The following is a 23,592-nucleotide window of genomic DNA, read 5'->3' on the forward strand; positions in this document are numbered from 1 at the left end:
CAGTGGAAAGAATGCCTTTTAGCCATTCACTCAGACAGGTGACTTGACTGGCTCAGCTCCTATTCAGTCTCATAATGTTGTTTTATATTTGAGATGACAAGGTGTATTTCATGGGGCGAACCAGTAGTGGCGGTGACGGGAGGCTCCACCCACCCACCTGGACGTCATCATGGACGTTCTGTGCATGCGCAGATGGTACTGTGCCTGCGCAAAAGCACCCACGCATGCATGCTCACAATTCTGAACCAGTAGCGAAGGTATGTGGAACCCATTACTGGACAAGCTGCTAATATTTCCAGAGACAAGAAAGAGAAAACAGGAGACGTCAATTGACCCACACAAACAGAAAAGCTTCTGGTGGATTAAGGGAATGAAGGCTTACTTCAGCCTCACATTCTGCACTCTCTCATGAAGGTTTCTTTGAAGCCATATTTCTCTAGCTGTTTACTGAGAACACAGGGAGAAAGGAAATACCTAATGATTACTAAAAAGTAGCTTATGTACATGAAAAGTTTTCCTCCCAGATGACAAGTGGCTTCCAGCTCTGAACTACCTATTTTGTGGAACATGAAATACCTATTTTGTGGAACATGAAATTACATCCACATCGTATCTGCATATAGCCAGGCACAAGTAACACATGCTTTGTTTGATATGCAAATAATTACATTGGGTATGTAGTTCTGATTAATTTTTATTTTGAGATAATTTTATCACTCCTTTCCTGCTGTATGACAAAATGTTTCAGAAATTCCTCTCAGCTATAACATGGGGAAGTTCAAATACATCTTCAGAGTTACACATATAAAGTCATTAATAATTATTGTGGCATTGTAGATATAAATAAATAGGTATATACACACCCCTAAGCCAGTGGTGGGATTCAAATAATTTAACAACTGGTTCTCTGCCCTAATGATTTCTTCCAACAACCAGTTCACCAAACTGTTCAGAAAGTTAACAACCGGTTCTCCTGAAGTGGTGTGAACCGGCTGAATCCCACCACTGCCCTAAGCTCTTCTGCCTTCTTGTACTAATAATATATCAACTCCTGCACACTCTGTCTTGTGATATCTATGTACAGTATATAGGTATCACTTTGGTTGTTTGAAGCAGGGGTCTCCAACCTTGGCAACTTTAAGACTTGTGAACTTCAACTCACAGAGTTCCTTAGCCAGAGCTTTGCTGGCTGAGGAACTCTGAGAGTTGAAGCCCACAAGTCTTAAAGTTGCCAAGGTTGGAGACCCCTGGTTTGAAGTATGTGTTAGTGATAAACAAATCATTGAATTGACAGAAAGTGATAAGTCTTTCTCTTGCTTCTGTTCCTAGGACACACAATCCAGCTATGTTGTCCTCCTTACTATTTCCAAATTTGGCATTCCAAGTCTCCGGTAAGGTTTGGCACATCTTGCTTGCATGTTCTGTTGGTTTCAGATTGAAGTTAATTACAAAATGATCAGCTTGTTCTTCTTCATCACTGGTTGGAGCATAAACTTGGATAATAGCCAATGAGAGGATTCTCCATGAGGTAAAAACTGTGTTTGTTAGTCATTAACTGTACTGTAGCCTAGTACTGTCCTTGCTATTTTCTTTATGACTGTGAAAAACAGCACCATTACTTTTTTCTTTATGTGTCTTTAGTAGTAAGCAGCATAATCTTCTGGCTGAACAGGGCCAATTCCATGGCACTGCAATTCTCTGCTGCCGAAAATGCTAATTTCATTCATTTATCTTCCTTTGTTGAGCTTTCCCATTTTCATTTCATCTTCCATCTGCATTTATATCTTTGCATCTTTAAATTGTGTTTTCTTGTATGGCAACATCAGTAGCAGGATATCCTGATTTTAATTAGCCTCATCTTAAACACTATTAGTATTTCAAAAGATCTTAACATTTTTCCTCAGTAGCATATTGAGTGCAATCCAAAACAGTATGAAAAGAAGCCTTTGCCATTATTACTAAATTCACCACCCATGTCTGGCTTCATTGCTGCTTAATATATTTTTAATTTTTAATAATATTTTAATTATTACAGAGGAGAGGAGACAGAGGAGCACTAGAGAATGCCTGCTATCTATGTTCAATCTATTAGTTTACAAAATGTGGCTCACTTGAAGAGTTTCCACCTAGCTTGAGTGAGAAAAATTCATTTTCCTACTAGAGAAGATTGTTTCCAGTGGCTGAGATCACTGAATGATTTCATTAGAAGAAGTCAGATAATGCTCAAATACTTTTATGCAAAGGAATGGAATCTTAGCTCATTTGAAAGATGCATTATTTATTTGTATTCTTTATTAATCACATTTGCCATTCAAAAACTCATGATAGCTCAGATTTTCTAAATAGGTCTGATTATATCTTCTTCCACAATTAGCACCAGTTGAGAAGATTGCATAATTCATAAGGTGATTAGATCTTCTGGATGGATGTATTAATTTGTATACATTTACTAACACAAACAAAAGTTTCAGATAGAAATCCCACCCCCCATCATAATTGGACCTAAATATTTGCAAGGGTTTTTATTATTATTATTATCAAGGAGCATCTTTCAGTAATTCCAGATACTTTGTGCTTACTATTGCACTTTTACATTGTGATAAAACCACAAACAATCAACAGACTGCAGCAACCAAATCAGGGATGCTAACATCCCAATGGCCACTGCAGGACAAGAAATAGATACGGAAGATACTAACTCTTGCAGACCAAATCTAGTCCCCAACAAGACATCCATTTACCTTTCAGTCAGAAAAAGGAGAATAAAGCAGAACTTCTTTTCCATCCCCCATTTTCCATTCTTCCAGGAGGTATTTCAATATTTCCAGCCTGGTACTGTCAAGTACCAGGCTGGTCCCAGGTATTTCAATATTTTCAGCCTGGTACTGTCAAGTGAGCCTGATAATCTGCATTAAGAACTCAAGATATCATGCAAACATAATGAGCAGCAAATGCAGACCTGCGCTACAGCTGCCAGCCAGGTGGATTGGCCCCTGTAAATTGACTTATTTTCCATGTTTACGATACCTCATCTAAAACTGGGACTAACCCAGCAAAACCAGAATGTCCTAATTATCCTAATTATTCACACAAAACCAACAGAAATAGAACCATGTGGGATTTAGTGCTCAGCAACATGAGCTGGTCTGTATCTCTGTTTTTCCCATATAGTTGCTTAAGGTTTTGCATCGTTGCTACAGATAGACAATTAAAGTTCCACTCAAGTGCATCTATGGAATGGTCAAAAAGTCAAGATGGTGGTTGTAACCACACAATCAAACCTTACCCCTTTTATATATGCATCAATATTCCATGCCCATACAAAGGGCCATGGCTTTGATTCTGTTGCTGTGACTGCTTGCTTCTAAGATTTGATCCTTCCTTGGTGGATGATCCTGTTTCCAGTGCTACAAGAATTGAATGCTTCAGAACCTTTTCCAGATCTTCAGAGGAAGACCTATATGTGATATGTTGGCTGCAATTACACTCCCCCAGCCACTTCATAAGATGAGATGAGCCTCTACAAGTCTTATGGCCATAAATGTAAACCATTATTTGTTCTATTTCTTGTTTGGCCAGTAAAATTATATTCATTTCTCCCCCTCTACACTTGTTTTAATTTTAGAGATTTATTTTGCCCTTCAAAACAACTAATGAATTAGATTGTACATTTAAACAAAAATACATGCATTAAATCCATAGACTTACATATCTATCATGCCATTCCCTTTACAATGTTATGCAAAATGAAGGAAAGGAAAGGAGAAGGGAGGAGAGGAGAGGAGAGGAGAGGAGAGGAGAGGAAAGTGAAGGAAAGGATAAGATAGGATAGGATAGGATAGGATAGGATAGGATAGGAAAGGAAAGGAAAGGAAAGGAAAGGAAAGAAAAGAGCTATTCACTAGATTTCTCCATATCTTTTTGTCCTTGTAAAGCTTCTGTGCTCCTGTCCATAATCTCCTTCATACATTCCCTTTTATTCTTTAGATTTCTCACTTCTTTCTTTTTGAAAGTAGCACTTAGCAATAGCTCTTAGACTTATATACTGCTTCACAGTGCTTTTACAGCCCTTTCTAAGCAGTTTACAGAGTCAGCCTATTGCCCCAACAATCTGGGTCCTCATTTTACCCACCTTGGAAAGATGGACGTTTGAGTCAACCTTGAGCCTGGTGAGATTTGATCTGCCAAATTGCAGCTGGCAGTCAGCAGAAGTAGCCTACAGTACTGCATTCTAACCACTACCCCACCGCATCACGTGAACTCAATCCAAAAAATGACTTTTCCTATCTTCTGCTTCCTCTTGACACAAATGTGTTATTTTACACATTTGTTTTGGAATTTATTCTCTCCATATAATCAAACTGCCTTAGTGTACCCTTTTCATATTGATCATTTAACACATTCCCTCAGCATCCATTCTTGAGCCAATCTCTACTTACATTACTATACATACTTTTTAAGTATCTTATTACCACATTCTTCAATTTATGTGTCAACTAACATACTTCCTTCCAAAATTGGGGAGAAGCATATTTTTATACTCAGCTTCCTCCTCCCCACTTTTCTCCTTTCCACAATCATTCATTGCTCACACAGACCATATACAACCAGTACCTTTCCATCAGCATCTTAAAATTTCTTCCTCTAGTTTCTACCTTCCTCAAAATTCTACCAAGGTGCTATCATCATCCTCATCCTCTAGTTTTTAACCATTAAATTTTTCATTTCATGTTTTTATCAAATACAACTACATTGATTTTCAGATCCATGCTCATCATTGCATCAGTCAATCTAACATGTGTTGCAAATTATTTAGATCCTCAGTCAATAGCTCACCATCATCTGCATACAAATATACATGAACATTCACATCCCCAAACACCAGCTAGCATGCCTATACAGCATGATAGAGAGAAAGAGAAAGAGAAAGAGAAAGAGAGAGGTGGGGGAGGGAGGGAGAAGGAAAGAGAGAGAGAGAGAAAGAGAAAGAAAGAAAGAGAGAGAGAGAGAAATTTGCATTAAAAAACAGGGAACACCACATATCTCAATCTTATTCCCTGCTCAGCAATGAAGCATTCAGTAAACATTATTCACACTTACGTTTTATTTTTATCCTACATATGTGTTATCATGCTCAGAATTGTTCCATAAACAAATTCATGTTACCATAAGCTTTCTCCTTCTAACACCACTTCAATTCAATTTAATCCTAAATCATTTCGTCACCTTTATTTCAAATTACTGTCATTCTTCTGGAGGGTTCCAGTTCAGTCCTCTTTACCCAGTTCCAGGATATTTTAAAACTATGTTTCAGAATTACTCTGTTTTACTTAATCTTAACCACCCCTTTGTATCTTTAATTACATTCTATGTATCCATCGTTTACTTTCTATGCATATGATAAAGTACCTTTCTTTCCATCCTCTTTCTTCTCAAAAATTATTCTCCTATATCTTTTTCCTATCCTCAACCTCTTTTAACTCTTCCTTCCCCCAAGCACCTTTTTCTCATTAGTGTGACTCTGCACAGTTCTGTGGCATTCTACAACACACTTCTTCTCTTTTTGTTCCAAGTGCTTCTGCACCTTTGTTGCTTATATTCATATACCATTCATTCCGTTGAAGGATTAACCTATCTTTTAATATTGCTTTCTTAAAGGCTTCATATCTAGTCATCCAGCAATCATATCTATTTTTCCCAATTCATTTTTGGCCCTATCCAAAATGAATCTCATATCATCCTTTTTTCAGCGCTGGTTCTCTTATTTTTATCATAAAAATATTAATCAGTTTTGTTTTTTTATTAATTTCTTTGCCAGCTCTGTATATGAGTAAAATTACACTTATCTGAAACAAACATTCTTAATTTTCTAAGTAGATACTCACAAAGTAGTTCACATTCTCCTTCATTCTTTGGTCTCTGAATAGCCAAATATTTTTTTGCCATCTTCTCTCATCTCATTCTCATCCATTCATGTAATTTAACAGAATAATTCCCCAGATCACATCTATTCAGAATGTTGCAGTTCTTTCTCAAAACTCATACTATTTTTGTCTATTATCATCATTCTCTGAACATAACATGCTTGCCTCCAACCTATAGATTTCTATTTTGATATACATACAGAAAAACACATGACTTTGATTCAGACATTCAAACATCCATGTTAGCTCTTAGAATTAAATCTAGCTGGCACATCTTTTCACTGATTCATAATCAGATCTTTATTGAGATCTATTGCATTTCCTTTCTTCTTTTTAGTTTACCAAACCTGGACATATTTTTCTTTCTTTAATTTTATTCAATTGATTCATAGTGTCCCTCATTTATTCTTCATACATTGTAAGTTGTAATTTTCTGGGAGCTATAGTTGATATCAGATTGGCCATAAATATTGATCTGAGGAGTTCTTGGTACTCACTGAGTATGGTCATTTTCTTACAGATGTTTCATTACCTAAACTTGGTGATATCATCAGTGCTTGTCTTGGTAACACAATTTGCAAGAAAACAACCAAGCCCAGAGAGCACCAAGAACCCTTCATTTCAATCTTGAACTACAAATATTCTCCTTTTTTGGTAAATATTGATCTTTCCAGTCATCTTGACTTTGGCCAATGGAGGCTTTTGGATAATTGAAGCTTTCACATTATCCCTTTCTGTAGGTTAGGTTATCAGTCTTAGATGTACATGCACTAACACCAGTCATTGGGGTAATATTTCACAAACATAACCAAAATCTAGATTTACCCCAAGCGTACTCACATTATTCTATATCTAGAGATTAATTTGCTAGTCAATACTGTGTTGTTGGCAATCCATCAATTTGGAGGTAATACATATTCAAAATCCCTTACTTCAACATTAGAATAAAACAAATGTACTCTAATTTTTAGAGTTTATATTAAACTTTAGTTTAAACCTCAGTATTCATTAATTATTATAAAAGATCATTTCAACAAATGTAAAAAGCACTAGGTAAAAGTTGAAGTACAGAAAGACTTGATCAGTGCTTGGCTCATGGTTAAATATAAGTTCACAATCACAGTCTTTTCTTTGCAATAGTACAGAAATCATTTCCATGGACTTTTCAGTTAACCTACAACTATACAATTCCCTGGGCATCTTCCAATCAAATAGCTCATGAAGCCCAGATGGGTCTACATGTTATCACCTATCCAGGTTAAGAAAAAGAAAAGTCAAGAAAAAGTATATAAGTATCAAGTACAAAAACAATCAATTCATTAAAGAATGAATATACCAAGTTACATTGATTTTTCCTTCAAACAAGAATATTAAAATATTCTTCAAGAGATTCCAGTATCTTTTAAATGCATACATACAGTATCTTTTAAATGCATACATACAGAGTTTGATCTAAGAGATGCATAAACAAATGACATTAGTGATGATTATAACATCAATCTTTTAAAGTAAAATTTTAAAAATCCATTATTGGCCTTTGATTTTCAATGATCTAGTTTGTTTCTGCCTCTGCTTCTATTGTATTGGTTTGTTTTATTGTCGTCCTTTAGGCAACCTTTCCATATGTGTTTGCATTCCAGCTGAATGTTCTGCTTTGTGAGCAACACCACAAAGGAAACAATGAGATTGAATTCTTATGAAGCATGAAATGCAGGCCACCGAAAGGTTGTATTTCTTTTAGCCTCCCATAAATGTATTTACATTGATCTTTCACTGATTTCATTACCAAGAGCAGTCTCATAAAGTTTGAAGGTTAAGTGATCTGGCTATGCAGGGTGCTTTTATTTTTATTCTAACCATGCTGGCAGTTTATAGCCTGTTTTCTCTTTCATTGTTGAAGAGACTGTTAAAGGTATTCATTAAGTTAATAAGATTGGATCCAGTTGACCCTCTTTTAGCAATAACAAAAAAAGAGAGATAAGTACAATGGCCACAAACTTATGCATGTACTGCTATCTGCTTTCTAAAATCTGCCTGAAATCTAAGAGAAAAATAAGTAGTCTATTGATGGGTAAGAATAAACAATTCTTCGTTGTTTATTGGTTTAAAAAGCTCCCCAGCAATGTCAAGCAAGAGAGGAAAGTTAACGTAAAGGCAAAATAGAGGATGATTGCACAGGGATATTAAGAAAGTAAAGTTTAGGTCCTTGACTGGAATGTGCAGGTCGAAACACAGGCGAGGAGCCAAACTTCCAGCAGCAATGTTTTTATTAAGATAAGGACTCAGTATAAACCAACATCCAGTTTCAGGATAACAGCCTCTTTTAAAGGGAAACTGTCAGCCTTTAACCAATAGCTTTAAAATATGCCCCACACATGTGTGGCAGAGGAAAAGCCTCTGCTCATGCCTGCGTGGACATAACATTGACCATGAAATTGAAGCCCCACTTTTTCTTTATGTGTACTAAAGGTAAAGGTTCCCCTCGCACATAGTTCTAGTCGTTCCCGACTCTAGAGGGTGGTGCTCATTCCGTTTAAAGCCGAAGAGCCAGAGCTGTCAGAAGACGCCTCCGTGGTCATGTGGCTGGCATGACTCAACGCCAAAGGCGCATGGAACGCTGGCGGTCCCTATTTTTCTACTTGCATTTTTAAAGTGCTTTCGAACTGCTAGGTTGGCAGAAGCTGGGACAAGTAACGGGAGCTCACCCTGTTATGAGGAATTCGAACTGCTGAACTGCCAATCTTTCGATCGACAAGCTCAGTGTCTTACCCACTAAACCACCGCGTCCCTTTTATGGGTACTACACAATACATATTAAAAAGTGTCAGGGCTTTGATCATATTGTTATTTTTTTTTATTCCACCATTACACAGATGTCCCTAGCAGGGGTGGTATTCACTTATCTTCACAACCGGTTTGCAAATGTGAGCGCGTGTCACCTCCGCACATGCACTGGGCCTTCCGTGCATGCGCAGAGTGTCAAAAATGTGGATGAATGGGACGTGATTATGTCCAGGTGGGTGGGCAGAGCCACCTGCAGCCACCACTACTGGTTTGCCTGAACCAGATAGAACCGGCTGAATACCACCACTGGTCCCTAGTTTATCTAATGTTGTCTTTTTGCACTCATGTGTTCTCAAACTTCACATACCTGACAGTTGGGAATTCTTTTTAATAAAAATCATTTTCCAGGATGCTAAGAACTTCTAAGTGGTGAATAAGTTTCAATAAGTTTAAAGGCAAGACTTCAAATAAGTCTTGCCTTTAATTCCAAATAAGTGTGAGGAATGAAGAGTTCTTTTTTCCATATATGTAGTATGTATCAATGTTCCCATGAAAGATTCTATTGAAGAAGAAAATAATTCCGCATTTTTAAATTTTAATGATTCAAGTTTCTTACAAATTAAGGGCTTTAAGTATTTATTATCCTGTTCAATCCCACCCGCTTTCAAAAATTCAAATATTTATGAATCTTGTCTTTTCCGTGAAAGAAATTAGTCTAAAAAACATTGATTACTGCAGGACCACCTACTGTCTTTTGGTTAAGTCTGGATGGAAGTGCTTTCACTGATCCTGATATTTAAAGTTACTGAAAAGCAATCATTCAGGTGGTGACCAAAGACCCTTGCATATTAGCATCAACTCTGACTTCAGTCTGTTGCCTTCCAACAAAACTCCTCTAAGCACTGGGAGAAGAGTTGACAGTATCACCCCCATTGCCTAGAGTGCTGATATGCTATTGGATATTATTGATGATACCACACCCTGAACTATGGCCTCTTTCAGCAACTTTGTATAGGCTAAAGGTTAAAAAGCAGACAAAAGACCCCTGTAACACCATACAAGACAGGAGCAATCCGGCTGTTCTTTTTCTCCTACCAAAACAGATCATAACTACCTATTAAGGAAGTATTTGAACCACTGTAAGAAAATAACTCCAACCAACAATCCTCATAGGTGGCCCAAAAGTATACCATGGTTGATGGTATCAAGAACTGTTGAGGGATCTGAAAAGACATGAGGGAGAGAGACACTTCCTCCATTAGATCCAAATGCAGATCAGCCAGGAGAATTACAACTGTTGTATCCATCCCAAAAACTGGCCTGAACATTTTATCTTTTTCCTTCAAATCCAGATTCCAAAATATTCATAATTTATGCAGTTTTTTCTCATAAGTTGTAACCCCATAACAATTTTCACCATTAAGTGTAAATATATTCGCTATAAAATAAAAGCACTATTGAACAAAGCAAAACTGACACATTAATTGATATTAGTTAATGTGTCTGTCACATTATGTACTAGTCTGTAAGCAGATTTTATGCAACTCATTTTATATGAACAAATGGAATTGTATAAATGAAATTGCTTTTAAGTTGCAAAGTAGTTCAAGCCCTCCAGAATATTGCCCTTTTGTCATCAAAATATCAAGAGAATAATTATCATTCATTTTAAAGTACATTTATCTTACATTAAGGGCTCAGTGGCTAAGACGCTTGTTGATCGAAAGGTCAGCAGTTCAGCGGTTCAAATCCCTAGTGCTGCATAATGGGGTGAGCTCCCATTACTTGTCCCAGCTTCTGCCAACCTAGCAATTCAAAAGTACGTAAAAAATTCAAGTAGAAAAATAGGGACCATCTTTGGTGGGAAGGTAACAGTGTTCTGTGCACCTTTGGCATTTAGTCATAATGGCCACATGACCATGGAGACGTCTTCGGACAGTGCTGGCTCTTTGACTTTGAAACAGAGATGAGTACCGCTCCCTAGAGTCGGGAACGACTAGCACATATGTGTGAGGGGAACCTTTACCTTTACCTTATCTTACATTGGTGCATATGCACATATTATTTAAGTTGACAAGTGTACTATACAAAAGACTGGCCATTTATGAGTCACATTGCCCCTGAAGAAAGAACAAATCCTCTGAAGTGTTTTAAGTTGTTTCAATAAATATCTTGTCTTTGGCTTCCTGTAGGATTTTGTTTTTTTTCTTCTTCTCAAAATGCTACTTCTGAAGCTTCCTCTTGAAGCTCTTTGTCATTCCTTTTTTTAAAAAACCAGACTTCAAAGTAGTCCTTGTTCTGTACAGGGTAAAGCAAAATGCACACAGGTTTGGCATTGTTTCTTATGGGAATATATGCATCCAACAGCCAGGGTGTATCACATTATTAAGTAGTCTCTTAACTAATTTCTTCAGTCGCTGTTTCTCAAATGGTTTAATCAACTTGTAATTGACAGCTCAGTTTAAAGGATGTGATGCTTGTCAAATTAAAGACAAAGGTAGCTGTAGTAGATGGAGAATGCTTGGATTCTTAATAACTAATACTTCATCTAGTTTGTTTGTTAACAGTTTGTGAAGTTTCAGGTGGCAGGACTGAGAATTTTCAAATAACAGAGTTCAAATCACAGGATAACTGAAAACTATCAACTGTACATATAGATAAACGCTCTGATTCATCACCAGGTAAAAGGCTATTTTATATGACCCTTTTTGGTAAAGAGGAATGGATCTCTAAAGAAAAGTAACAGTTCACTAATGGACCATCTTTACTCTTTAGGCAATGATTATCAGCACTAGGTAGGCAATATTAACATCAAAAAGTTTCCAGATTTCCTTGATCTGAGACACTCTGGATAAATTGCCTTCAGCTTCCCTAATTTCCAGCCAAGATGGTCAAATATTATGTTGACTGCAAATAATGGGAGTTAAGTCCAATGAACCTGAACTTGCCAAGTTGGGGAAGACTGGTTTATGCACTGATGTTGTTGTTGCTGTGTTGTTGTTGATAATGTTACTTAGTTTGATAATGAAACTTCTGCAAGAAAAGCACCGACCTCCGGCAGCACCAAGATTCCAAGACTGGCTTACACATGCAGTTGCCACACAACAAAGTTGGCAAAGGGACAATTAAGGGGTGTATGTGCAGGCATAATCCATCACTGAAAATGTGTACTATGAAATAGTGGTTTTGGCAGTCTCTTTGCATAGACCATGGACCTGACCCCACATATGGAATGAATGTAGTAGTGCTGGTGAAAGCTTATGCTTGGTAACTTAGCCATGGTTTTTTGTGAGACAGCATTCATAATCAGACGGGTGTCTGTAGGGCATGGTCCAAAAAAGTCAAGACACTAACGCCAGTGTAAAATAACAGGCACAGCAACACGCATCACAAGTAGACAGAACTTTAATTACACTGCTGCAGTTGCCAGGTTGACATATTGGATCACCCCTGTGGACACTCCTGCTTTGCACGCTAACTGAGATAAATAAAATAAACACCTGTCCTGTTTCGCACCAGCATTAAAGATCTCCTTATAAAACAAATCCCACAATATGATATTCTGTTCCAGTGACATTTTTAGTACTTTGTATGAGAAGAGTAATCCCAAATTAAAAATATTCATGATCCATGCCATTGTTCTGCTTTTAGATTCTATTATCTTCTGACACAATAGCATAATAACTATCATGAGTAAGGAATGGCACCAGCAGAGATGAAAAAGAATCCTGGTTTTGTTTCTGGATTGCCTTGGGATACCCTTACAAAACATGTCTTATCAGCCTTAAAGCTGGTTGAGATAGGAAATAAGGGTGGGCGTCTGGATTTCCTATGCAAATAGCAGACAAAGCTTATCATTATAATTCTCCACTTCACCAAAATATGGTTTCTTACAAAGGTTGTAAGTGCAGCCTGGAGCTGTGATGCATAAGTTATTGAGTAGGTGTATAAGACTTGGCACTTTAGCATTACTGTACATTATAGGAGAATTAAATTTCAGAGATCATCAGCAGAACAATTTGATTTAAATCTGAAGCTGGATAATGGTAGTAGTTGCATATATATTACAAAATTTAGATATATGCACTGAATATATAATGTGGCCCCGTATTGTTTATTCAATACACATTCATACTGTATTAATCTGTGTCTGTGGTCTCTCTCTCTCTCTCTCTCTCTCTCTCTCTCTCTCTCTCTCTCTCTCTCTCTGTGTGTGTGTGTGTGTGTGTGTGTGTGTGCATGCATGCCTTTGAATCAGTGTGGATTCCTGGAGGCTGGCTTGACCAATTACTGCAGTTTTCTTGGCAAGATGTCTGAAATGTTTTACCATTGCCTCTTTCCTAAGGATGAGAGAGAGTAACTGGCTGAAGGTTACCCAGCTGTAGCAGATCTTCAACTCACAGTTTCCCAGTTTCTAGTCTGATGCCTTTATCACTGCACTAAACTGACTCTCCTTTCCACTTTTATAGACAATTTAAAGTAATAAGACAGAAGTATTGCTGCCTATTGGGACACATGCTCATACTAAGCATGACCAGGAATAAATGAATACAAATGGAAATACTTTGTTCAAACTGATTTTTTTCAAAGTGGTTTTTCATTATAAGAATATCAGTCCATACCTTGATAAGACAAAAATATAAAAGTGTTTGCTTCTCAAGCTTTATTGGTAAATAAAATGGAACAAGAAAATAAAAAGGTGCCATTATTACATCTCTTGGACAGTTCTTTTAGAAATACTATAAATGGAGGCATAAGTTTACTAAATTTAACATGTAATCCTGAAGTGAGAAAGGCCAATGTACATTGCTTGACTGAGGAATGATCTAGATTCAATCCTGGACATATTAGCAGTCATGACTGCTTTAGTAAAATATCTGCGGAGGCTGGATAGCTAGGAACTTCCTAGTCACAAAGTGGCTCTAGGACAATTTGCCACGGCCATGGCAAGTTGGCCATGGCAAGTTGTCCCATTCCATCACAAAATAGCTTCTGGGTAGCCAAGGCTAGTCCCAAGGCATCCAAGGAAGCAAACTGATGAAGTTGTTTGCCTATTTCCATTAATCCTCCAGGATGGTCTTTAACATCCTATTTTATGTTTTTGTTTTTTTTAAATCCAAACAAACAACGAAACACACTTGAAAATAAACACCACCAGGTTGCAGGAAAGAATGTATTTTATAGTAAAGATTCTCTATTTTTGATGCCCCCTTTTTATTGCATTTTTGAAACTCTCTTTTTTATTCCTTCTATATAAAAGATACCCTAATGAAATATTTTATACAGAAGATTTATCTAAAAATGAATATCTTAGAACAGTCCTATAGAATCATGCAGTTCTTAATCTGCTTTGCTTTAGATTGTACATCATGAAACCTCAGAGCTTCTAAATCCCATGGATCCCTCTCTTTTTTGATAGGTTAACTTACAATTGTCAAAAATTAAAAATTTAGTATAAATCCTAAAACAATTAAAACATAAACACAATAATCCCCCAAGCTTTTGGAGAAAAATAAATCCAGAAAAACCTTCATGTCACTAAAAAATTGGATTATCTGAGCCCTTTCAGTCAGGATTCAGACCTTGTTATTGCACTGAGATGCATTGGCATATTTGTTGATCAGTTCTGCAGGAACTGGGGTGGTGAAAGTGGATCTCTCTTGGATCTCTTGTATCTCTCAGTGGCCTTCAGTATGATCAATCTTCTAATTCTTCTGGACCAATTTACAGAATTACAGAAAATTGCCAACTGTGGTTCTGGGTGGAACTGTACTTCCCATGAGAGTTGATGCACAATTTAGGAGTTCTTCTAGACTCTCAATTCCTACACAAAGAGCAGGTGGTAGCTATTAATAGGAGGGTATTTGCACAGGTCCATTTTGTATGCCAGTTGACAGGAGATCCTAATCAGTCTCACTCATGTTTTAGTCACCTTTCATCTGGATTCATCAAGGTCTTTTACATAGGGCTGCCCATGAAAGTGATTTGGAAGTCAAATCACGTTCCAGAAGGCAGTAGCATGAGTAGCCTTTCTTGGGATTTGTAACTCCTATAACTGTGCAAAATGAATTTGCTCCTAGTGGGTTTCCTGATGCAAGTCGAAATGCTGATTATCACCTTTTAAACTCTTTATGACATGGGACCAGGTTATCAGCCTATTATAATAATTTCTGCCCATCCCATGTACCAAAATGGATGCAGTACATGTCCTTTATATTACACAAAGCCATTAATAGGATCCAAGAAGTGTGTCCTCTCTTGTCATGGTGCCTACCCTATTTAAAGCCATACCGCTTGAAATTGAGATATCCTTGTCTTTGCTGGCCTATTGTAAACATCTGGTTCTTCTGGCATTTGGCTACATTGTAGGACAGTGTTGGCGAACCTATGGCATGTGTGCCCGAAACGGCATGTGAAACCATCCCACGAAGAATACGCAGCCTCGCTGGCTCCAATTCCGCGTTCCTGTGATCAAGTGCATACTGGTCAGCTAACCATTGTGCGGTGACACCCAGAAGAATGGCGTTCCATTGCGCATGCGCAGGCCGGCACCCGAACTTCTGGGTTGATGTCACACATTTGCGCGATGGCCAGCTGTTTGTCGGGCGTGTGTCCATGCCAGTATCCAGGTGTTTGGGTGCCAGTTCACGCATGCGTGATGGACTGCCGCGGGTCCAGGTATTGGTGCTCCCACATGCGCAATGGCCAGAGGGGCCATGCATACCTCACGGGATGGTTTCGCGTGTCACTTCCGGCACACAGGCTGGCACACGGTGACTCAAAGGTTTGCCATCATTGTTGGAGGATGTGGCCATCCTCATTTTTTGTTTATATGCTGGCTGACTTGCTCTGAGCATGTGGGATGGTTTCTAAAGGATTTTAATTTGTTTTCTTATTACTGGTTTCTCCATTTGTGAGCTGCCCAGAGTTATGTGTTGAGCGGGCAGTCATATACATTTAAAGATACGTAAATAAATACATAAACCCACACAAGGGGCACAATCCTACCCTTTCTGTATAACTTCCTCCGCATAGCCCTACTTCTCTTGTTAGGTTTGGCTCCTATCCACCCAGGCATTTAAAATTGTAAACATTTTATGTCATTAACATTTCTTATATGCTTTGGAGAGAACCCAAAGAAGGAAAATAAAATAGAAGTGATATATTTGTTTGCATTTTCTTTTTCATACAAGAAGAAACAATATATAACTCCTTGCAAATAGAACGAAAGGAACATTATGGAATGTAGCTATTGGATTGTTATAAACCAGCATCTCCAGTGGTGAAATTTAATTTTTTTTACTACTGGTTCTGTGGGCGTGGCTTGATGGGTGTGGTGTGGCTTGGTGGGCTTGGCTTAGTGGGTGTGGCAGGAGAAGGATACTACAAAATTTTCATTTCCACCCCACTCTGGGAGAAGGATACTGCAAAATCCCCATTCCCTCCCCACTCCTGGGGGAAGGATAGTACAAAATCTTCATTCCCACTCCACTTGAGGCCAGCCAGAGGTGGTATTTGCCAGTTCTCCAAACTAAAATTTCTGCTAGCGGTTTTTTATAAAATTTGAATTTATATCCCGCCCTTCTCCGAAGACTCAGGGTGGCTTACACAGTGTTAAGCAATAGTCTTCATCCATTTGTATATTATATACGAAGTCAACTTTTATTGCCCCCAACAATCTGGGTCCTCATTTTACCTACCTTATAAAGGATGGAAGGCTGAGTCAACCTTGGGCCTGGTGGGACTTGAACTTGCAGTAATTTGCAAGCAGCTGTGGTAATAACAAACAGACTTAGTCTGCTGAGCCACCAGAGGCCCTGGTGGCTCAGCAGGTTCTCCAGAACCTGTCAGAACCTACTGGATTTCACCCCTGATCTGCAGAGTATATTCTGCCCAGTCTATAAAGAGGAGGCTATATAAGTTTTCTCTAAAAAGTAAACCTTCAGATAGTTAAAAAGTAAATTTAAAATCTAAATTAAAGTGAGCTTGGTTTAACCGCATAGCTCACCTTAGTAGAATAATAGTTGTTCCATGTATTTGTAGATATGATCTCCTAGCAATAGAAACACTATTTTAAAAACAAAAATATTTTGAAAATATCCCAGTGTTTCAAACTATCAGAATAGAAAATCAATATGTTCATCATTAAAGAGTCTATTTATCATGTTCTATCAATCATCCCATTGATACTTATGTATACTGTACTTTTTATTTCTATTTTGAAATAAAATTTAAATTCCAGGCAAGGAGATACATTACATAATGTATAGTGAAATATTAAGGGATAATGAAAAATTATTATATTTATAATTATTATTAATAATATAATAGGTACTATTTTAGTAAATAATTGTGATGATTGCCTAATAATGAATAAATGTCAAATTAATTAACAACTAATTCTTATTGAATAAACTTACTACTTGTAGTCCTTACTATATTATGGGATGAGACTGAGGAACAGCTAATATGAAATGGCTAAGATATTGTATTGGGATTGGGGACCCTCAGGTACAAATCTATCCCCACTATGGGAGGTCACAATCCAGTGCCATGGGATACTGCTATGAAGGAAAAGTGGAGAAGGAGGTATTCAGTATGCCACCTTGAGTTCCTGAAGGAAAGAAGTACACAATTCTAAGAAATAAAATAAAATAATGGGTTGCCAAGCTAATTCTCCTTTGAAAGAATTTACATGTATATTTATAACATGTATATTTAGTTGTATAACTGTAGCTTGACAGATTTTATTATCAATAAAATTTGTAGGCATGAGATTATTCCTCAAAAGTTGCATCTGTGTCAGCTTCCTCAACAAGAGGTTTGTCAGCATATAGGACTTCAGCCTTTTAAAAATTCTTAAATGCTATATTGCAAAAAGTCAGTAAAAATGATTTGTTGCTTATGAAGTTTTTCGGATAGATCTAATGTGAATATAAGTGAGTTGGCATGAAACCTGCCCTTATTCACACGCTCTCCAACTATTATCATATTCTTTTGGATTTAAAACTGAAGCAAGATTTACTGGAAAAATAAATACTTTCTGTCTGAAACATTTCAAGGGAAAAGACTCTTAATTATAGGACTCCAAGGAAATACTCCTGACCAAGCTCGATTGGATAATTGATAATGTGAACAAGCAACTAAGGTTTTATTAGATAATCATTTATGCTCTTTTAAAAACAGTCAATATGCTTTTTATATATTCGAGAATGGGAAGGAGTGGCAATTTGAAAGAAGTAGAAAGCATATCTGATTTATTAAAACAATATATCAGCATATTTTTCTTTGATGGGTGATTGCTTTGATTTTATATTGGAATAGTTTAGATTTAATTTACCAGCACTGATCAATTATTTTATTTTCCGTTGAGAATTTTTCTCAATGTCAATCAGGTGACCTAAACAGAGCATAACTATAACTGGTGCCTTTACTTCCTGCAAGGCCTCCTGCTTTGCTTTGTTCTAAAATAAGCTTCTCTGAGGAGAAAGAAACAATATGGAGGTATCCTGCTTGAGAATGGTTTGGGATCCTCAGGATACACTTTCTGCTGTTGTTAATCCATCTCTTTTATGTAATTGGAGGAGATCTGTAGTTAAACAAACATTTGATATCCATTGCTATAGCAATTTGGTTTAATCTCTCAGTCTACTATAAATCATAGTGGAAATAATGCTGTGTGGTTTAGAAGAAATGAGAAGATAAAAATTCAATCAATTTGTTGTCTTATAGATTAGAATTCATATTCAGCTATATAGAACTGAAAGAAATTTCAAAATGTTTCAAAATCAATGTCATAATTTTTTAGACTTATAGCATGTTATAAATATGAACTTCAGAGAGCAGCATAAGATAAGTGAGAAATTATGCTAGCTTTGCCCATTCAATAGTTTTCTAGTCAGACTGAATTATGGTATCATAATTTTCAAATTGCTGGAGGACCCAACTATCTGCAGAAGATTCTTGAAATTAGATGGAAGACTCTGTGAAATTGAGTCGAGGACCTTCATTGCTGTGCCCTAAAGCACCAAATATTTTATCAAATGACTCAAACTTTAAGAGCACCAGCGTGCCTACCCTTCCTGTCCTAATGTTCCCTTTGATTGTATCCAATTCGTATGGTTATTTCATGCTTATACTTATATATACTGCTGTGTTTGACAAATAAATAAATAAAATAAAATTTCAATTAAAAGTAAATCACACGTTTAAATCTCTCTTATTTACAGTATATCAGTGGACAAAAATAAAGGTGCATTTTTGGTTAGAGCTTGCTTATTATGTGTATTAGGACAGTCTGGAAGAAAATATGAATATGCAATTAGGATCTCAAAAATTTGGAAAATAATATTACAAATGACCAAAATCAGCAACAAAACATAACATGGCAAATAAAACCCTTTTCAAATAGGCACTCCTATTTCATAACCTCAAAGGTTTCCAAAAGTGAAAAATATACATGGACAAAAGATAAAAACATCACAATTTAATCCATACATCACATTATCCCATTCTCTTTACTGCTTAATAAAAAGGTACTGAAACAACAATAGTTTAACCTGCCTTAGAAGACCAAAAATAATTTTTTTCTAAGAAGGGAGTCTCATTCAACCTGGTTCTGAATGTTTGTTACTGATGTTTCATGATACAAGCTTTTGAAGCTATCGCAATTTTGCTCACTCAAGCTTCCCAGCAAGCACTCCTGAACAAGGTGCAAAGTAATTCTAGGTAACTGATAGCTACATGTAACATTCCTATCAAGAGACTTTATAACAATTTTTTTGTTGGCAGTAAAATGTTAAGTTAGCTAAATCTGGTTCTAATTAGATGCTTCCTCCCTTTTATTTCACAAAGAAATACCTTTAAGGCTGTGCACTGTGGTTCCTTTTTTCACCATTTAAGTATTTGGGATGTGCATGAGTTCTTTGCACAAATTGTTCCATGGAATATTTAGTGTTGAGATGTCCATGCCTAAACTGCAATGTAACTGTGTCTGGTATTTTGATCCATGCATTGGATGAAATAGGGCTGTTTTTTAAGCCAGAAATGGTGGTTGCAGAGTGGAGGAAAGCTAAGGATATTGGTGGGTAGCGGAGGAGGGATAAGCAGGTGTGACATATTACCCTGGGACACTGGTGGTGATGACTGAAGAAAAAAAAAGGTGAGGGACAGATGGGAGTATGCTGCACCGAATATTATGGAAGAGAAAGAAGACACATAGAACATTACCATTCTCACCTTATCTGGGTTTTTGTTTTGTCTGAAACCTGAAACAACTGAGATGTTCTGGGTTTTGGTTTAACTAAACGATGACTGACCTGAAATGGTTCAGCAGAACTTCTGGAATAGGATGATTTGTTGCCGGGATTCAAAGCAAAGCATTCCCATTTCATGGACACACATAGCTTTAACTGAAATTGCTCCAGGGGACAATATTTCCATCTTTGAGAATAATGCACCAAAACATAATAGTTCATTGGAGGATTTCATTGCAAGAGTGAGAATCCACATAGCTGGCATGGCAAACAGTTGCCCTGCATCATGAATGAGGTAAAAGCTATTATAAGTTCTGTATCTATGTCTTCATCAGTTCATTACTCAATTTTCCCTAGAAGCACATTTTGTGTATTGTAAGTAATTGTAGTAATTGCTTTTAGATGCATCAATTACAGACTTCCATCTTCATGAAAATCAACCTCCCTCTGTTTTGTCTAATCCCTAACACTCATTATCCAGTTGCCGGTAGATTGAATACCACATCATTGCTGCTGTCCCAATAGATTTTCCAAAGATTTTAATTTTAATTTAACAGATTCTTCCTTATCCCTTTTCAGGAGAAAAGTCCTAGGACCTAGACCCACCACCCAACCACCATCGGGGGAGGGGGAAAAAAGAAAGCAGTAGTCATCCCCATATATAGAAGAAAGAAAGGGAACAGCCGGATGTTGCTTGTAAATAGGAAAATAAGTTATTTCAGATTTAGATGAGTTAGATAATAAGATTTTTTCCCCTAAGAAGCCTCCCCCCCAGTTGAAATTTAAGAATGAAGTGTTTATTACTGGAAAGGGGGGAAATGGAAACTGTTGTTTATAATGTAATGCAATTAATTATCCAAGGAACACAGGACAAATAGCTGCTTTTACATATAATAGCAAGAGGACGGAATAGCTGGATCGATTAATCAGCAGACCTCTGGATGCCTCTCATCAGTATTCCAGGAGTCTTTTTAACCATGGTGCTCAAATTCAGAAAAGGGGCCTCCTGCTGTGATCAGTCTCTGACCAAGGAGGTCAAATTATCAATACTGATTTCTGGATTGCTGCATTGGGGAGGGAAGGGAATGGGTGTGAGCAAGCACTGCGGGGCTGGCCAGAACCTGATGGCTCCTGACTGCTTGCATTAGCATATGCAGCTGTCTGGTGCCCTACCCTCAGGAATAACAAAGCCCTCTTCCACCAGGTTGGAAAACAGAGCAATACTGAATGAAAGGGCATCTGTGGGCACCCATATCCATTCTGAATGCATCTAGGAGGACAACATCTGTGCAAAGGCTTTTGTTTCCTGGAAGCAAGTGCAGGGAAACGGATGTTTTCTTCAATTGTGCCCTAATGAGTTATTGGGTTGGGTGGGCCAACTTAGTAAGTTAGTATTCTGAGAAAACATCTCTTTCCATATATTTTCTTAATGCTTAAGGAGGAAGGGATGGGATTTTATTTTTATTTTTTTTAAAAAAAAGTCTGCCAAGTGTCTGATGTTATGCTAGCCAGTCCATTTCTCTTCTGTGCTTCCTGAGAATCACCACACCCTTTACTGCAGTATCACTTTTCTCCACGGGCTTTATTGCAGACTCAGGGAAAAATAAAATAAAATAAAAGCTAAAGAGAAAAGGGGGTTGGAGGGACAAGAAAAGAGGCCGTTTCAGCCATTTGCGCTTTGCAAAACTCGGCTAAATTGGAGGATTCGAGGTAGGATCTTGATCCCCATTGGTAAAGCATAGCGGATTATTTTGACACTCCCAGACCTGCAGTCCCGATTCCTGGAGAGCGCTCTGGCGCACCGCAACCTTTCCCTTCTAAGATGCAAAGGGCGGGAGCGTGCAGTCCAGGGGTGTGGCGGAGGTTTATTGAGTCTGCATGGAAAAATAAAAAATAATAAAGGCGGGGCGGGGGCGCGCGCGAGCTTTTGCTCTAGTCAGACAAAATAAGTCCAAACTCGCTGAAGGCATTGTAATGAGTAGGCGATTGCTGTATAGAGGAGGGGAAGAGGAAGAGGAGGCTAATCCAAGTGACCTACTTCAGGGCACACACACACACTGGCTGCACACCGGCACCAATGGATGCAGCAAACCAGCAAGAGCATTCGGGAAAATCAGTGCCACAGAAGACAGCTAAGAGAAGGCGGAGTATTTGCTTTGATGTCCTCCGCTCCTTTCGTGCGTCTTTCTCGCTAGCTGGGGGTGGGGGGGGGGAGAGAGAAGGGAGGGGCGAGTTCCCCTGGGGTTCCTGCGAGGCGGTGGCGCGCCGGCGGCGGCGAGATGGGTGGGGTCGGTCTGCATTGTGCTCGGCTGCCTGAACGGGTGGCGTCCAACTCTGCAGGTGCGCTCTCGCCGGGAACGCCCGGAGCCCGGGCTCAGCGCGAGCCTTACACAAAGCCCTGCCCGCCAACGCCGCCCCAGCCCTAACTGCCTTTGCTGCCGAAAAACAAGCACACACACACACACACACACACACGTATACACACACAGAGCAAGTATCACACAAACGCACGCCTCGCTTCCACCCCCCGCCGCCCAAAGGCACTCGAAAGCAACGCGTCTACTACAACCCTCGCCAAAGGAGAGGTTGTCTGTCTCCATCGCATCCACGTGGCGGGCGGGATAGCTAGGGAAGGCGGCTCGCCAGCTTTTCCCCAGCACACCCGGTGCAAAAGTCGCTCGCCCTGGTTCTGAGAAAGGGCGGCGGACACCCGAGCGCCTGGGCAGAATCGGAGGTCAGAGCGAGCGATGGGGAGTGCTTGGAAACGAGCCAGCCCAAAACACACAATAAGTTTACTGTTTTGCTCTACCTTACCCCCCAGTCTGCCACAGGGGTCCTCCAGAAGAGCATTTCTTAAGCCCCTAAAGGGACCCCTGGTTTATCCGACGTTAAATCGAAGAAAACACGACTAAGATTTAAGTCGGACGGCATCCAAGTACTTCGGTTGAAATGATTTGGAAATCAGGCTATTAAAAAGATCGATTTAAAAAAAAATACCTTTAAGTAGAGCATAGATCACGACTGCTTAGCCCTCTCCCCATTTGGCTTTTAGAAAAACCAAGGCTAATAATAATAACAATATAATAATAATAATGATAATAATAATAATAATTCTCCCTTGTAGAAATACAATGCAGCACCAAGGACAGCAGAAAGCAAAAGGTTTGAAGAGAGAGGCTTTCATTGCCGGAAAAGAAACGCTCGGTTTGCCTTACCCATTGCAGTTTTAGCCATTGTAGGTGCTACAGAAGCTCCGAGCATGCGAAGGCAAAGAAGTCCAGCTACAGCAGTGGGGAGAGCGCGCGCGCGAGGAGACTAAGGCACTGAGTCAGCAGAGCGGGGCTGAGCACAAGAAGGAGCGAGAGGCAGGAGCCCATGAATAATTATCACTTCTCAGCCTAAGCAGATTGGCTCGAGAGGTCCCCTGACATGACTCCCGCAGAAACAGATTCTCTGAGTATTAAATATTGATCTGCCTCTGGTGCTGGAGTACAAAGTGCCAGAATGCAGTTTGAAATGGAAATTGGCCCTGGAGTGCTGTGTTCCCCCTTTGCTTTCGCTTTGATAGTACATTCCATGTCAAGAGCTTAATATCCTACAAGAAAAACCTATTGGTCTTGAAATATCTG

At 38.5% G+C, this 23,592-nt stretch overlaps 1 protein-coding gene across 1 annotated transcript in view; it reads right to left on the reverse strand.

Moving 5' to 3' along the window:
• The window catches only part of STMN2 (stathmin 2), a 41,853-nt gene extending 18,585 nt beyond the window's left edge, over positions 1 to 23,268 (reverse strand). The window contains exon 1 of the mRNA XM_058176229.1: positions 23,179 to 23,268. Within this exon, the coding sequence (XP_058032212.1) occupies positions 23,179 to 23,224 (46 nt within the window). The 5' untranslated portion in view covers positions 23,225 to 23,268. The remainder of the gene's footprint in view (positions 1 to 23,178) is intronic.
• Between the last annotated feature and the right edge of the window lie 324 nt (positions 23,269 to 23,592).

The sequence above is a fragment of the Ahaetulla prasina genome, chromosome 3 (assembly GCF_028640845.1).
Source record: "Ahaetulla prasina isolate Xishuangbanna chromosome 3, ASM2864084v1, whole genome shotgun sequence".
Taxonomy (NCBI): domain Eukaryota; kingdom Metazoa; phylum Chordata; class Lepidosauria; order Squamata; family Colubridae; genus Ahaetulla; species Ahaetulla prasina.